The sequence below is a fragment of the Marmota marmota genome, unplaced genomic scaffold (genome assembly GCF_001458135.2).
Source record: "Marmota marmota marmota unplaced genomic scaffold, marMar, whole genome shotgun sequence".
NCBI lineage: Eukaryota > Metazoa > Chordata > Mammalia > Rodentia > Sciuridae > Marmota > Marmota marmota.
In genome coordinates this window covers 6861124-6876875 of record NW_026000000.1, presented here as the reverse complement: position 1 = coordinate 6876875, position 15752 = coordinate 6861124, and the positions used below count along the sequence as shown (strand labels likewise).

At 39.6% G+C, this 15752-nt stretch overlaps 1 protein-coding gene across 10 annotated transcripts in view; it reads left to right on the top strand.

The window, feature by feature from the left end:
* The window catches only part of Marchf8 (membrane associated ring-CH-type finger 8), a 224908-nt gene that overhangs the window by 191117 nt on the left and 18039 nt on the right, over positions 1 to 15752 (top strand). For all 10 annotated transcript variants that reach the window (XM_048807466.1, XM_015498889.2, XM_048807471.1 and 7 more), the window contains one exon: positions 2487 to 2537. In XM_048807466.1, the coding sequence (XP_048663423.1) occupies positions 2487 to 2537 (51 nt within the window). The remainder of the gene's footprint in view (positions 1 to 2486; positions 2538 to 15752) is intronic.

The following is a 15752-nucleotide window of genomic DNA, read 5'->3' as shown; positions in this document are numbered from 1 at the left end:
GGCATACAATGAATGTTCTGTTAACTTTAACCAAAGAAGAAAGCTTGGTATAAAATGTGTCATGTTTTCAAAGGTCTCTATTTACTGAGAGACTATCCCTATAGACCCATTTTAGTTTACTTGTCTCATGTGGACATGTAAAACATCATTAGTGGGACTGATGAAAAGATGAAATGCCCCTGTTCTTCTACAGAACTTCTCATTGTCCTTGTGATTTGTTAACTTCTTACATTAACAAAACTTTGCTTTCTCACACCCTCAGACAAAGTCTTTCCCAATCTATGTATCTGTTTTCTTTTTTTAAAATATTTTTTTAGTTGTAGAGGAATATAATATAATATATTTTATTTATTTAGTTTTATGTGGTGCTGAGGATATAACCCAGTGCGTCATATGTGTGAAGCAAGCACTCTGCCACTGAGCCACAACCCCAGTCTTATGTATCTGTTTTCTGATTGATTTATTTTTATTAACTAAATTGTATGCGCACTGCCATCTTTTACCCAAAAATCTACTTCTATAAAAGTCAGTGATTTGGGAGGCTGAGGCAGGAGGATTGCAAGTTCAAGGCCAGACTTGTCAGCTTAGCAAAATTGACTCAAAATAAAATTTAAAAAAGGGGCTGAGAATGTAGCTCAGTGGTAGAGCACCCCTGTGTTCAAACCCTAGTACCAAAAAAGAAAAAAAAAAAGTAGCTCAGATTTATAAAACAAGAAATTAAAAGAAAATTATTAAATATTAAAAGAAAATCAGAATTACACAAACATATTTCTATGAAGACCCCCCAAAACAATGACAAACAAACAACAACAACAACAAAACATTGTCAGAATAGAAGTGCTGATTAACAGGCTACCTGAGAGATCAGGACATTTTTTCTTCATCACCATTTTAGGAATAGGCAGCATCCAAAGCCAAGAATCCAAAAACAAAGGTAGTCTATAATTTGGTGGGTCAAGGAGAAAGGGAAAATTCAGACTGTCTTGTTGGTTAGCTTTCATTATCTTCCCTCTGCTTGGTGATTAAGATCAAACCCAGGGCTTTGTGTACACTAGGCAAGTGTTTTACCACTGAGCTACACCCGCAAGGGGTGGGGGTGGGGCTATGTTGTCTTTAAGGAGGAATTTGGTGGAGTAGAATCTCCTTTAAAGGAATTTTTTTTTTTTTTAATATTTATTTATTTATTTATGTTTTTAGTTTTCGGCAGGCACAACATCTTTGTTTGTATGTGTGATCCACTAGCTTTTTTGTATTTCTGATTGACCAAAGATTTTAAGAGAAAATAGATAATTTTAAAGTAAGATCTTCTGTTTTGCAATAGCTTTTTACTCATTTGGATTTTGAGCAAGAATGAGTGGATTCAAGAAAATTACTTTCTTTTTTTAAAAAAATCAAACTATTTTTAGAATGTCATCTTTTAAAGACAAAGCAATATAGTGTAGAAGATTATTGTATTTATTTGCTAGGATTCCCATAACAAAGTTACACAGAGTGGATGGCTTAAACCACAGAAATTCATTTTCTCACAGTCTGGAGGCTGGAAGTCTGAGCTCAAGGTATAAGCAGAATTGGATTCTTCTGAGGCTTCTCTTTGGCTTGCAGACAGTTGTCTTATCCATGTTTTTGCATGGTCTTTCCTCTGTATGTATCTGTGTCCCAGTCTTATAAGGATATTAGTCATATTGAATTTCCTCCCAAATGACCTAATTTTAACTTAATCACCTCTTGAGAGACTCTACCATCTGTCACATTGTGAAGTATTGGAAATTACAACTTCAGTATATGAATTTGGGGGAGGAGAAATACAAGTTAGCCGATAATTTATTTGTCAGGGAGGTAGGAGATTATTTAGGAAGGTCCCATGAAGATAAATGAAGAGAATCTAAACTAAGGTATTTATAATAAAAATGGAAATGAGATTTGAGATTTAGAATCCTTAAGGAGCCAGTAATTTGATATTAGACTGAATGTGGAGGAGTCTGAGAGGGAGGGGGCAGTGTCATTCCTGGATTTCTGCTCTAGGAGAAGGAACAGACTTGAGGGAGATCTGAGCAGTGTGATATATCTTTTGAGTACCTAGCACTTTGACAGTCATATGACCCAGGTGGGATCAACTCTGGGGACATCCTACAATGACTACTTTATAACATGGACTATGTCACATCCACTGTGCATGCAGGTTTCTCATCTTTGAACCTGCCCTTGAATATATCTTATAATAGTTATCACTCTCTTATTATTATAATTGATTTCAAACTCCTGTATTTTCCCTGATAAATTCCTTTAGGGTAAGGCCTACTGTTTTTATTATTTTTTTGCCCAATTCTTCAGTATCCGATAACTGGCTTCACACATCTAGTACATAGTAGAAATAGGTTGTGCTTAGCAAATTCTAGTTACAGGAATAGTGTGTCAGGAGGATTGTTATATTCTTTGCATATTTTAATCAAGGCTCAATATTGAATACCTGTTTGGCTTTCTTGCAGACGGAGAAGACTTTGGGACATTCCATGAGTCATTCAAGCAACATTTCTAAGGTAGAGTACTACAGAAATATATTACTAGTGCCTTGGGACTTTTATATTCTTATACCTTACATGTGTTTATACTCTTATCTTTTGAAGACATCAAGTTCTTGATACATTTCTGTAATTTGCTTTGGGACTATACTAGGTATGTGGCAGTTATGTTTTTCTAGTCCACATACCTCACAGAAACCACTATGTTCCTGAAGGTATACCAGACCCCTACAGACCCCAGAGACCCCACCTACCCACCCCATGCAGTCAGACAGTTGACAGGCACGCCCTGCAGAGCGCACTCCTCCATGCATCTCTGTCATGTCCACTCAGGTCTCTCATATACACTGCCTAGCACCAAGCACTGTGCCCACTCTACACCCCATGCCAAAGTGATTAGATATACCCAAGGCTGCAAGTGGAGCTCCCACCCCTCATTCCATGGGGAACTGTTCTATGCGTCCTCCCTAGGACTCTTGCCCATCAACTCTAGTAGAGGGACCACCATTGAGCCAACAATGGATTCCAAGCTGGCCCCTAGCCCACCTTCCAAATGTGTCAGACAGGAAGCCCCTTGTGAATGGCCTCCTCTGCTGTCCTGGCTCTCTCTCTGTTTTCTCAGGCCCTTTCCCCTTTCTGGGGTGGGCTGGCAGAGGCTTTGGCTAGTATGTGTGGAATCATCAATAATCTTTAGTGTTATTTTGGGGGAAGTGACTTGCAAGGGAAACACAGTTTCTTCCAGGAAATCATATTTTTAGGCAGAATAAATCTTAGTCACCAGAGGATTTGTCATCTCAATTAGGAATGCATTGGACTGAAAGTAACACAAAGCTAACTATGGCGACATAAATATAGCTTTATCTGGTTCAGATGATGAGGTGCTTGGAGGTAGGTGGCTCAGGGCTAAGTTGTTCATAGACATTGCCAGGTATTATGGTTTGGGTCTGGAATATCCCCCAAAGGCTTATATGCTTAAAGATTTAGTCCCTAATAGAGCAGTGTACAGAGGTGAGGCTTTTGACAAATGACTGTATCATGAGGACTCTAACCTCATCAATGGATTAATCTATTTGGTGGATTAATAATTTGAATGAACTATTGGGAGGTGTTGGACAGTGATGAAAAGATGAATAGTCACCTGAGCTCTCTTTTCAGTGTTCCTTTGTACACTTGTCATTCTCCTGCTTTGCACATGGTCTCACAATGAATGAGAGCTGAGTCTTCAGCACTTTGGCCTTGGCAGGAATAAGAGGAATGACTAAGGAAGGGAGGAGTCTGTCAACTGAGGGACGCTTTTTGGTAGGAAGACTGATGCTTCCCTAACTGGAAGCCCTCTCCAGTACTTGACTTCTGCTTATTTATCTCACTGCCAGAACTGTCTTAGCAGGCCACCTCTCATAGGAAGGTAGCTAGAACAAGGAGGGATTGAGGGTATGGGTTAGTCATCCATGCAGTGGGGTCATCTAGTTAGCTTACCAGGAGCATGTCAGCGGCTAGGATGTGACCCAGGAACCATCAGTACACCATGCAATGAGCTTGCTCCCATGAAATGCTCCTCTCTCAGCCCAGAAACAGCCCTGGCTGTCTCCTTATGCAGCAAGACATGAAACTGATTCTGACAGGAAGATTTGAACAATATGATGAAACCTGTCTTACTGCCTCAGATACTCTGAAATAAAGCTACCGTATATGCCATTTTAACTTACTAACTGTATAGATGTTTTCATTAAGATTATCTGATTTTTTTTTTAAACTAAAAGAATCTAGCAAAATGTTTTTTTAAATTTTGAGTTGTAGATGGACACAATAACTTTATTTTGTTTATTTAGGTTTTTTTTATGTGGTGCTGGGGATTGAACCCAGTGCCTCAGGAATGCTAGGCAAGCGTTCTACCACTGAGCCACAATCCCAGCCCAAGAATCTAGCAAATGTTCTGTAAGACATTAACTCATCTCTTCTTAGGCATATTTATAATCTAATAACTTGATCTTCTTCTTAATTTTGCATAAAAAGAAAACCCCATAGTGCTTAGCATGACATTGCAGGCCATTTGCATTGTGGTCCTTGGCTTCTGTCCTGAGTTATTCCCCAGACCAGTTCCTTGAGCACTGGGCTTCACCATGTTGTGTGAATGCTTTCCCTGAATACCCTCTACTTATACAACCTCTGTTTCTTTCCTCTTGTTCTCCCTTCATCCACAAAACCTGGAGCTCTAGAATGGTGCAGTGGTAGGTCATTACTCTGGATAAAGAATCCAGTTTTGCTCTACTACCTTTCAAGGGAGCTAGCAAGTGTTGAAGCACATATGCAGATGAAATGTTAGAGGAAGTTGAACTGCATGTGTTAAACAGAGTGCTTTTTTTATTAGCTACACATGGCATTACAATGATCTTGACAATTCATACATTTGAATCAATTTCTCATTTTTCTGATTGTACAGATTGCAGAATCACATTGGTCATACAGTCACCTATATACATACAGCAATCATAATGTCTATTCTATTCTGCTGCCCTTCCTATCCCCCCTTCCCCTCTCCTCCCCTCCCATCACTTCTCTCTATCCAATCTAATGTGACACACTTTTTTTTTCTTTTTCTCCTCACAACATCATACATGTATTCTGTATAACGATGAGGGTCTCCTTCCATCTTCCGTGCATCTCCCCTTCTCCTTCCTTTTCCCTCCTACCTCTCTTTCCTATTTAGTGGTAATCTTCTTCTCATGCCCCTCCTCCCTATCCCATTTTGAGACACCCCCCTTATATCAGAGAAGACATTCGGCATTTGTTTTTTAGGGATTGGCTAACTTCACTTAGCATAATCTGCTCTAATGCTATCCATTTCCCTGCAAATGCCATGATCTTGTTATTTTTTAGTGCTGAGTAATATTCCATCGTGTATAAATGCCACATTTTTAAAATCCATTCATCTATTGAAGGGCATCTAGGTTGGTTCCACAGTCTAGCTATTGTGAATTGTGCTGCTATAAACATTGATGTGGCTGTGTCCCTGTATTATGCTCTTTTTAGGTCTTTTGGGTATAGTCTGAGAAGGGGAATAGCTAGGTCAGATGATGGTTCCATTCCCAGCTTTCCAAGGAATCTCATTCTGGAGGAAGTTATCTTCCCAAATAGTTCATGTGGTTTAGTAACATTTTATTTGAAGGAAAGTTTTTTCCTGTAATTAAAAAAAGCTTGTAAATGACTGACTTAAAATGTCTAGAAATTAGGTTAATGGGCATGGCATGGGGTGTGGATATTCTGACTTGCTTTGGAGGATTGGTTAGGGGGTTACATTGACTGTGGTTTATTAGTCCTGTGACTTTGAGAAAGGATACTTCTCTGAGATTTAATTTCCTGATGAGTTAATTTATGGTAATAATGCATCTTTAAAGGTTGTTGTGAGTCTTAGAGTTAATATTAGCTCAGACCTGGGCTCTCTTCTTGCACAGAACCAACAAATCTGACTCTTTTCAGATTATGTCAAATCATGGCGATCATTTGGGTGGATTGGGTCTGAATAGTCTAGTGGTAGCTGCTATTATTTACTGCTAATCAAGGGCAGAAGCATAAGTGTTATCTTTTCTTCCTGTACACATTTTTATCATGTGCTATCTGTGCCTGGACACTTACTATGTCCACTGCGTTCCCAGACACTTTTTAGGGTCATAGGAGAATCTCAGAAGCAGTGTGTGCTTTAGAACTCTGTTCACAGAACTTCCAGGGAGCCACTCAATGTGAAATTTTGTCACAAAGTATACCCCTCTGTAACTAAGAGTTACAGAGGCTGTATAAAGTTGTTAGGCTGAACCAGTTCATTGGGGCCAAGGGAAGCTGGCAGAGGACACTGTGGAAGTTACTTTTTTTTCTTGAAAATCGTAGTTCCTTTTTATCGCAGGATTTGTAAAATGAACCTGCTGGTTTCGACCATTTTTAGGCCATGGCATATAAAATCCTATCTTTAGTGTAACAGGTGTATTTCAGCAGATTCTTTATACCCTTGAGATAAAAGGTACAAAGAAAGGAGGTCAGAATAAGGACATGTCTTCTATTTCCCAGAATTCTCATTGTATCTCTCAGCAGATTTTTCTTGCAAATTCTCTGCCTCCATATGGGTTCAGCATCTTAGTTGCTCACCTGCAGTCTGTCTTGGATTTCTGCAGTTTACTTCTTGCTGGCAGGATATTAGAGGTTGATAAGAGGTGAACATAAACCTCAGTCTGTTTCATGGTAGTCTATCTAGATTGGATTTCAGGAGTTCATCAAATTTGTTACAACTCCCTAGTGGCCCATCCTAGTCACTTAAGTGGTTCATGTTACTTTTCCTTTTTTTTAATTTTTAACAGAGCACTTATTGCTGCCTAGATGTTTGAATTTATTTTTTCTGCTGCTGCTTCATCCCACTTAAATTCTGTTGACATAGAGTCACGTTTTGTTTACTCCTAAGCCTTCAGAGCCAAAGATAGGATGTAACCCTGGAGGTTCCCAGCAGTACTGAGTGAATGTTTGCATGGCATTGTTCCAGATGCTTTATACTCAGCCTGTTGTTTTTCCTTCATTGTCACAGCCACCTTCCAGGTCAAGCTTCTTAGCTCCTTTTTAGCTCCCTAAGAATCTGTGTACATTTTGACCACTTTTCTGAAATCCTTCTCTGACTAGCAACCTGTAAATGGAATCCTAACGCTTCTCCTTTCTCGCCTTCATGTATTTCATTTCGTTAGTGTAAGTTCCCATCTTCCTACCTTCATCTGTTAGAGTTAAAGTGATCTGGCACTGGCCACTTGGAGCCTCGTCCATCTCAGTGTCCCTTTGGTCATCAAAATCTAGATGGTTCTGACAGGTCAGTACTCTATCCATGCATGCATTTTGCACATGTTATTCCCTCTAGTTGAGAATGGATGGCTGACTCTTGTTTTCTTCTTTAGGTCTTGGGCCCCTTAGAGGGGCTTTCCTGGACACCTTTTTCTTAATCTAAATTATCTCACTCATTTGGGTATTACATTTTTTCCCTTTTTAACACCTGTCACAGTTTATAATGATATTGCAGCAATGTGTACAAAAAATATATTTTTAGAAGTAGCTGTTTAAGGTTGGATGAGCCCCACAGAGGACATGCTCATAGAATGTTGGACATTGGAATGCAATTTCTATTCAGCTCCAACCTTGTCTTCACCTTGCTGAGAGGTGGGACTGCAGAGCCATCTTGGAGCTATATTCTTCAGCTCCATATCCATACCCCACCCAAATTGCATTCATTTCCTGTGCTGTTGCTTAGTGTTTGCTGAAGAACCAACTTAGAATTTTATATATTGTATAATATCTGAAACCACATTTGATTGGTAAGTTTTCCAACCTAAAATTAAAATGTAAAACAAAATATGTTCTTCGGTATATCATCTAAACTCACTGTCACTCCCTGTTTTTCCTGATAATGTCCTTTGAGAGATAAAGCTCTGACTAGGAAGGGTATTTGGGAGGCTGACTGGGTAGAGAGGAGGGCTGGGGGCTGGGTAAGCCCACCTCCCATCTCTGCTGTGAGTCTCTGCCTGTTGAGGGCCTAGCATTCCCAGGGTGCTAGGGGGCCATCAAATATGAGTTGATAGGATGCAGTAAGGTATTGAGCACAGACTCAAATGAGGTGAATGCTTGTCCTGCAGTATTGTGACAAGGAAGTGCAGTGTAGGATTGCATGAGTTAAGATTTTGTATAATACTTAACCATGTACCAGACATTGTACTTTGAATACTGAACCAAACAGAGCAGGTACAAGCAATACCTGTTCATGGAGAGTATTCCTACAAAGGGAATAGATAAGGGACTGAGGAAAGGATTATAAGGAACTCAAGTTAATAGGGCTGCTCAGAGAAGGTATGGCTGAAGAGGTGACACTTAAAACAGGTTATAAATGGTGGAAAGGAACCAGTCAGGAGCAAACTATAGCAGAAAGATAGTTTGTCGTATCCTGGGGGAAATTCAGTACTTCAGGTAGATAGTGAAAGGCAGTAATAGCTATCATAGCATCCATTGTAGGTGCTAGGAAACCATGAAATTGTGTTGGTTTCAGCTGTACCAGTGAGTTCTTTGGCCTCAAATCCTTTAGGAGCAGGTTGGAATTCTTTGAGGGGGCCATGCGATTCCCTGAGGAGGCTTGAACCCGCTCTGTCCAACTGGAATTGCCTTAGATCTCAGGAATTGGCTGAGGCCAAGCTAATCCAAGAGACTGGACTTTCTGATGCCTCTGCCTATGACTTTTAGAGGAGGCATGTGGTGCACAAAGGGCAGCACACCAGATGTGACATAATTTCACCCTGAGGGAAGCCTTCTCATTCAACCCTGGGAGTCAGACCTGGTCCAGATGGCACAATTTCTGAAGCAGATCATGATGGGCAGCATTTATTCCAGGGAGAAAGCAGTGGAATTCTCCAGTGTGGATGTCACCTCCAAGTTCTCTGGCTCTGAGAGTTGTAAGGGCCAGCACCCCTATTGGCTGGTTTTAGAGCTGAGCACAGTTGCAATGTTATACCATGAGTAAAGTGCCTCTGGTTAATCAAATATTCTTGGGTAAAGTTAAACTGAACTTATTTAATGAGCACTTAGAATTATTGTTTTTCTGTTACTTGGCAAGCAAATCTCAATGTATTTGGTCTTTGACTTGTTTAAATTCTTTGAAATACTTTCTAGGTTAGTGCTGCATTTAGACAGTAAAAAGACATAGCAGAATGTCTGTGTCAGGACATCAGGATGGAAACCTGCTACCACTTTGCCTGGAAGCAGACCCGAATGTGGTCATCAAGGCCAGGGTTTGCTTCTCTTTGTTTCTGAATCCAGAGTTGACCAGACAGACTCGGTTACTCAGACTCATGGGTTGCATATAAGGCAGTGTGTGTGTTTCTTAATGTGTACTGAAGAAAATGACTATGCCAAAGACAAGAGACTTATTTTCATGCAACAAAAGCAAGAGGAATGAATTGGACTTGCTGGCATCAGGCGGTAGTGACAGCCTGCTCTATCTTCATCACAGGTACTAACCATGTAGCTTCGCTTGCAATCCCAGCAGAGCCTGGTGGGCAATGTTTGCTATTTGTCTCTTATTTTACAAAGTTCATTGATGATATTTTAATAAATTTCTTTCTTCTGATTAGTTACAGCTTAATTTTTTGGCTAAACATTAGGTAAACAATTTTCAAAGTTTAATTTATGGTCTCCTAGAGGTAAAAAAAGTGGGGCCAAGTTTAAAAGAGTTTCATAGTGATAATGAGACAATCTTTGCCATTTCTACCTCATTCTCTCACAGATGTATGGTGGAGTTTCCCAAGACTGAGTGACATACAAGATGGTATCTTCTTTTAAACACTTATGGAATATGTTCTTGTGTTTTAAGGTGTACTAATGTAGTAAGATTGAGAGCTGTAACTCATATAAGAAAAAGATCTTTGGAGGATTACAATAGTTTAAGAGTGTAAAGGGGTCCTGAGACTCTGACATGGGCAGTCTCCCCAGAAAATAGTTATTTGATTCCTTCAGCAAATGTTCATTGAATACCTACTGTGTGTCAGGCCAGATGGCAGAAGCTCTGAAGTTGACATTGTTCCCCAAACATAAGCCTTGTTAGGTACTGTAGAAGAAGTGAATAAGGTGCAAGGACAGTGAATAATAGGAATGGAAAGTCCCTTTTAAGGAAAAATCCGAGGAGGATCCAGCTGTGTGAGGTGAATGTGGAAGTGTTCTGGGAAAAGCAGGAGTTATAGAGCTTTGGGTTAGGGAAGGCTACAGCCTGCTGGGTCAATAATAGAGCAAAGTGGCAGGCTGGGGGACTGGCCAGGGTAATGAGACTTCTAGCAGGTCTCTGAACCTTCTTTGATATTGAGTGTGTAGGTTGGGGGTACGCTTAAAAAGATGATTGATTTCTTTTGAAGCCTTCTGACTCATTTGACTTAGGAGCAGGAGCCCGAGCATGAAGTTAGGGTCCTATGTTCCCATCGATAAAGTGCTCCCAGACTGTTGTTTCACTCTTGAAATTTTATGTATCTTGGGCCAGTGCTGTCCATGAGCAGCTTGGGTAGAAGCTTTCTTCATCCCAGGTAGGTGGACTTCTGTGGAAACAAAGCATTTTATAATAGATATAGAACCTGCAGATTACTTTGTGGGTCATCAAGCAGTGTCTGCATTGGTGCTTTGGAATAGAAAGTATTCCTGGAATGGTGAAAGTAGAATTTCTGTATCTCCTCTGATTTTATTTGATTCCTGAAGCAAGTCCTATCATTGGGTTGTTGGCCTGATTTTGAAATTATTGAACTCATGCTCTGTGATATGCTCAGTGCTGTGATGCCAGAGCACAATGAGGGCTTAGAGTCAAAAGCCAGTGCTTTTGCCACCACCCAAGAATTCTCTGTTTCCTTTATCGGCAATGAAAAAATATTTTTGTTCTATTTGAAAAGTTAAATATTAAAGAAGTTACTACAGTAAAAGTCCTTGTGAGTGAGAACTCACAGACATAAGCCCTTTCACCATGTTATTTCTAGTGATTTTGGACCTTTATATCGTCACACTGTAGTTTCTGCATCTTTGCCCCAGAATTGTTGTCTTCAATGTAATTTAGTAAAAATAATTTTTTGCAAGATTGACACTGTAGCATGGAGACCTGCTTGGGAAGGTAAGCCCTAAGAAAGTCCCTTCAGCTGCTGCCTTCCCTGTAGCAGTGCTATGATACACACCCCTCATTGTGCTGGGGTTATATTGACATTCATATAATCTCAGCTTCTTCTAAGAAGCTAGAATAGAATTTAGTGTTACTGACACTTGCTAGGCAATGCTGATGAGAGTCATTTATAATGGAAATTCTTTGGGCATTCAGTAGTTCTTATTGTGTATTCTTTTCCATAAATGAGAGGGTGGGGAGAGAGAGAATAAGAATGTGTGTGTGTGTGTGTGGTTTTGTAATGGTCAGTTTAATTAATTTCCTTTGTGAAAGCTTGGTCTTGGCAGGCCTTCAGCAAGAGCCAGCATGTATTTATCAGAGCAGCCACAGAATGGCTTGTCCTTTAATTGTAGCTCATTTTTGAAGGTGAATACAACTGAATATTTATTTATAGAAATCAGAGTCTCATAATGAAGCTTTGATTTTGACAGAATAACTTCTGTGCTAAGCAGAAAGTTTTTTGAAACATAATTTTAGTCTGCACATTTCAGTATCTTAACACCAAGTGAGATTTTGTCTGTGCTCAATGATGTCATACTTTCTGAGGTGGGGTTAGGAGATCACTACTGTCTCTGAGTTTAGAGTGGGAGAATAGTAACCTTTAGCAACCTCCTGAGCAGGACACACAAACTAAAAGGTGGTCTGATAAATAGGACTTCTAAAATGGCCCCTCAGAGATGTTCTGCCATTTTGCCTAGAATCTATGAATATCCTGAGATGTTATTCTCATGATCGTATTTTTTGTCATGTAGCATAGTTGGCCCTAGAATAGGGAGATTATTGACTTATATACATGATCCCAGTGGAATTCCATGAACACTGAAAAACAGAGAAATTTCTTTTAGTTGGTGACAGAGAGACATTATATTGATAGTACAAGTAGGCCTTGAAGATGGTAAAGGGTCCTGTGATGGGCCATGCATGCAGCCCTTGAGAGACAGCCAGCAAGCTGACATCAGTGTCCTCAATACTGTCATTTCAGGGAACAGCATTGCTAGCAACCTGAATGAGTGAGGATATATATTGTTCCCAGGCTCTCTAGGAAAGTGGGAGACCCTATATGGTTTTTATGAGGTGCCACAACAAAGTTCATGTGAGACAATGCAAGAAGTGATTAAATTATGAGAAGTGGATTAAAATACTGAAATAGATTAATTGCATAGTAACTATAGGCATGTAGGGTATAGCTGGAGGATGTAGGTCACTGAAGGTATAACTCTGAGGTTTATGTTTTGCCCGGTGAGTGGAGCTTCCTCTCTGCTTCCTGATGCCATTTTGCTTTACCTCAAGTCCAGAGATATGGAGTTGGCCAACGTGGACTGAATCTCTGAAACCATGAGCCAAAATAAACTTCTCCTCCTCTATGTTGTTCTTGTCAGAACTTTTGGTCACAGCAACGTATAGGGAACTAAACCAGACCCTGAGGAGAGAGTTCTAGCACACTGTGCCTGGACTTCTGGTCCATTGAAATGGTGTGATGATAGATTTTTGTAGTTTAAGCCACTAAGTTTGTGGTACTTTGCTATACAGCAAGAGAAAAGTCAAATAGATTTGTGTTATTGTCTGTGTGAAGGAGAGACCTCTCCTGGGAACTGGCAGAGAAGCTCACTTCTGAAGTTCTCTGAGCTGATGGGGTAACATGACTTCTTGATTGTACCATCATCTTTTTTTTTTTTTTTTTTTTACTTATTTTGATGCTTTGTGTTGTCTTTGTTAGACTTATCATCATGCAGTGACTGTCAATTTATAACCATGATCCTTAGAGAGTTTTAACATAGAAACCTGTTCATTCACACACGCAACAAAAAAGTCCCCTTCAGAACACTTGATCCTTCTTATGTGAAATACACTCTGAGTACTTCTGTTTTACTCTATTTCATTCCATTTCATATTTTTAAAATATAGATCATGACTTGTGAAATCAGTTTATTCACTTGTTGTTCAGGATTTGAATAATTATTGCCATTGGCTGTGCTTGTAGTTTTGTTTTACTTTCATTTTTATTGTTTTACTATTTTTATTGGTTATTTTAGTTATACACGATAGTAGAGTCCATTCTGATATAGTTATGCAAACACAGGATATATTGTATTTAGGACCCAAGTCTTATGGATGTACATGATGGTGGGATTCACTGTGCTGTATTCATATATGTACAAAGGAAATTTATGTCAGATTCATTCCACTGCCTTTCGTATTCCTGTCCCCACTCCCTTCCTTTCATTCCCCTTTGTCTAATCCAGTGAACTTCTATCCCTGCCCTTTGTTGTGGGTTAGCATCTGTATGTCAGAGAGAAAATTAGACCTTTGTTATTTTGTCATTGGCTTATTTCACTTAGCTTGATAGTCTCCAGATCCATCCATTTACCAGCAAATATCATAAAGTCATTCTTTTTTATGGTGTATGTATACCACAATTTCCTTTCCCATTCATCCATTGATAGCCATATAAGTTGGTTCCATATCTTAGCTATTTTGAATTTTGCTGCTGTAAACAGTGATGTGGCTGCATCACTGTAGTAAGCTGATTTTCACTCCATTGGGTATATACTAAGGAGTGGGTTAACTGGATCAAGTGGTGGTTCCATTCCAGGTTTTTTTGTTTGTTTGTTTTTTACTGCTTTCCAGTATGGTTGTACCAATTTGCAGTCCCACCAACAATGTGTGAGTGTATCCTTATCCCCACATCCTAGCCAACATTTATTTTTACTTGTATTCTTGATAATTGCCATTCCGATTGTAATGAGGTAAAATCTCAGTGTAATCTATTGCATTTTCCATGATTGCTAAAGATGTTGAGATTTTTTTCATATATTTGTTGACCATTTGTATTTCTTCTTTTGAGAAGTTTCTGTTCATTTGCCCATTTATTGATTGCATTATTTATTGTTTTGGTTTAAGCTTTTAACTTCTTTATATATCCCGAATTAATGCCTTATCTGAAATGTGAGTGGCAAAGATTTTCTCCCATTCTGTAAGCTCTCTCTTTATGCTCTTGTTTCCTTTGCTGTGAAGAAGCACTTAAGTTTGATCCCATCCCATTTATTGATTTTTTATTTTACTTCTTGTGCTTTAGGAGTCTTATTAAGGAAGTCAGTTCCTAAGCCAACATGTTGGAGTGTTGGGCCTACATTTTCTTCTCAGATATGCAGGCTTTTATACCTAGGTCTTTGATTCTCTTTGAGTTGATTTTTGTGCAGGGGTGAGAGATAGAAGTTTTTTAATATGGATTATTATTATTTATATATGGATTTCCAGTTTTCCCAGCAGTATTTGTTGAAGAGGCTATTTTTTTCCTCCAGTGTAGATTTTTGGCACCTTTGTCTACTATGCGATCACTGTATTTATGTGTGTTTATCTCTCTTGTCTTCTGTTCTATTTCATTGATTTTCATGCCTGTTTTGGTGCCAATAGCATGCTGGGTTTTTTTTTTTTTTTTTGCGTACTGGTTTTGGTACTTTTTTTTTTTTTTTTGGATTGAACATAGGGGCACTTGACCACATGTTCAAGGGAGTGGGGATGGGAACGACATCCCCATCCCATTTTTGTATTTTATTTATAGACAGGGTCACTCACACTGAGTTGCTTAGCGTCTCAATATTGCTGAGGCTGGCTTTGAACTGTAGTCTTCCTGTCTCAGCCTCCTGAGCTGCTGGGATTACAGGCATGTGTCACCACACCCAGCAGCATGCTGTTTTTGTTACTGTGGCTCTGTATTACAATTTAACATCTGGTATTGTGATACCTCCTGCTTCCATAAGCTATTTTTAAATGAAATCATGTGTAGGAAATATTGCTCAGGTTTAAAGCAGCAAAGCTCTTCTGTAGAGTTCCTATGGAGAATCAGTGTTTCCCCCATCAGATGCCAGGTCTTCCTCTGTGGATTGGATCATCTGTGAAGGTGTCAGCACAGATGGCAATGATGTTTCTCTGCTTGTTTCTCTGTGTGTCCATTCCTAGGCACAGCAGACTTCCTCTTTCTTTCTTATGACTGCCTGTTATTTCTTCCTGTAGATGTAACAGTATTGCCTCATTTTGCTGGTGGGCATTTAAGCTGATGTCAGCTGTTTGCTCTCATGAACACTGCTCTTTAAATCCTTTGGTGCAGGTGTTTCTGGATGAATTCCTAAAAGAATTGCTGGGACAAAATTAATGTGCCTTTTAATTCTGAGAGCTGTTGCTATCTTACGGAGTATAGGGAACAGAAATATGAGTGGTGGGAACATGAGGTAAATGGAATAATTCTTTAAACTGGGCCCACTGTGTTGACCGACCGACCCTCCCTCCCTCCTCCCTCCCTCCCTCCCTCCCTCCCTTCCTTCCTTCCTTCCTTCCTTCCTATCTATTACATTCTTCAGCAAATAGCCTATTATCTGCAGGAGAAATGGAGGCCTAAAATGCCAATAAAAAGAGTATAAATTATCCTGAAGTTGGGGACTGTTGTGACCCTTACAAAGACCCCATTGAAGAACTCAGGGAGATAAGGATAATCCCCCCTAACCATCTGTAAGAACAGATTCCAATTAGAACTGGTC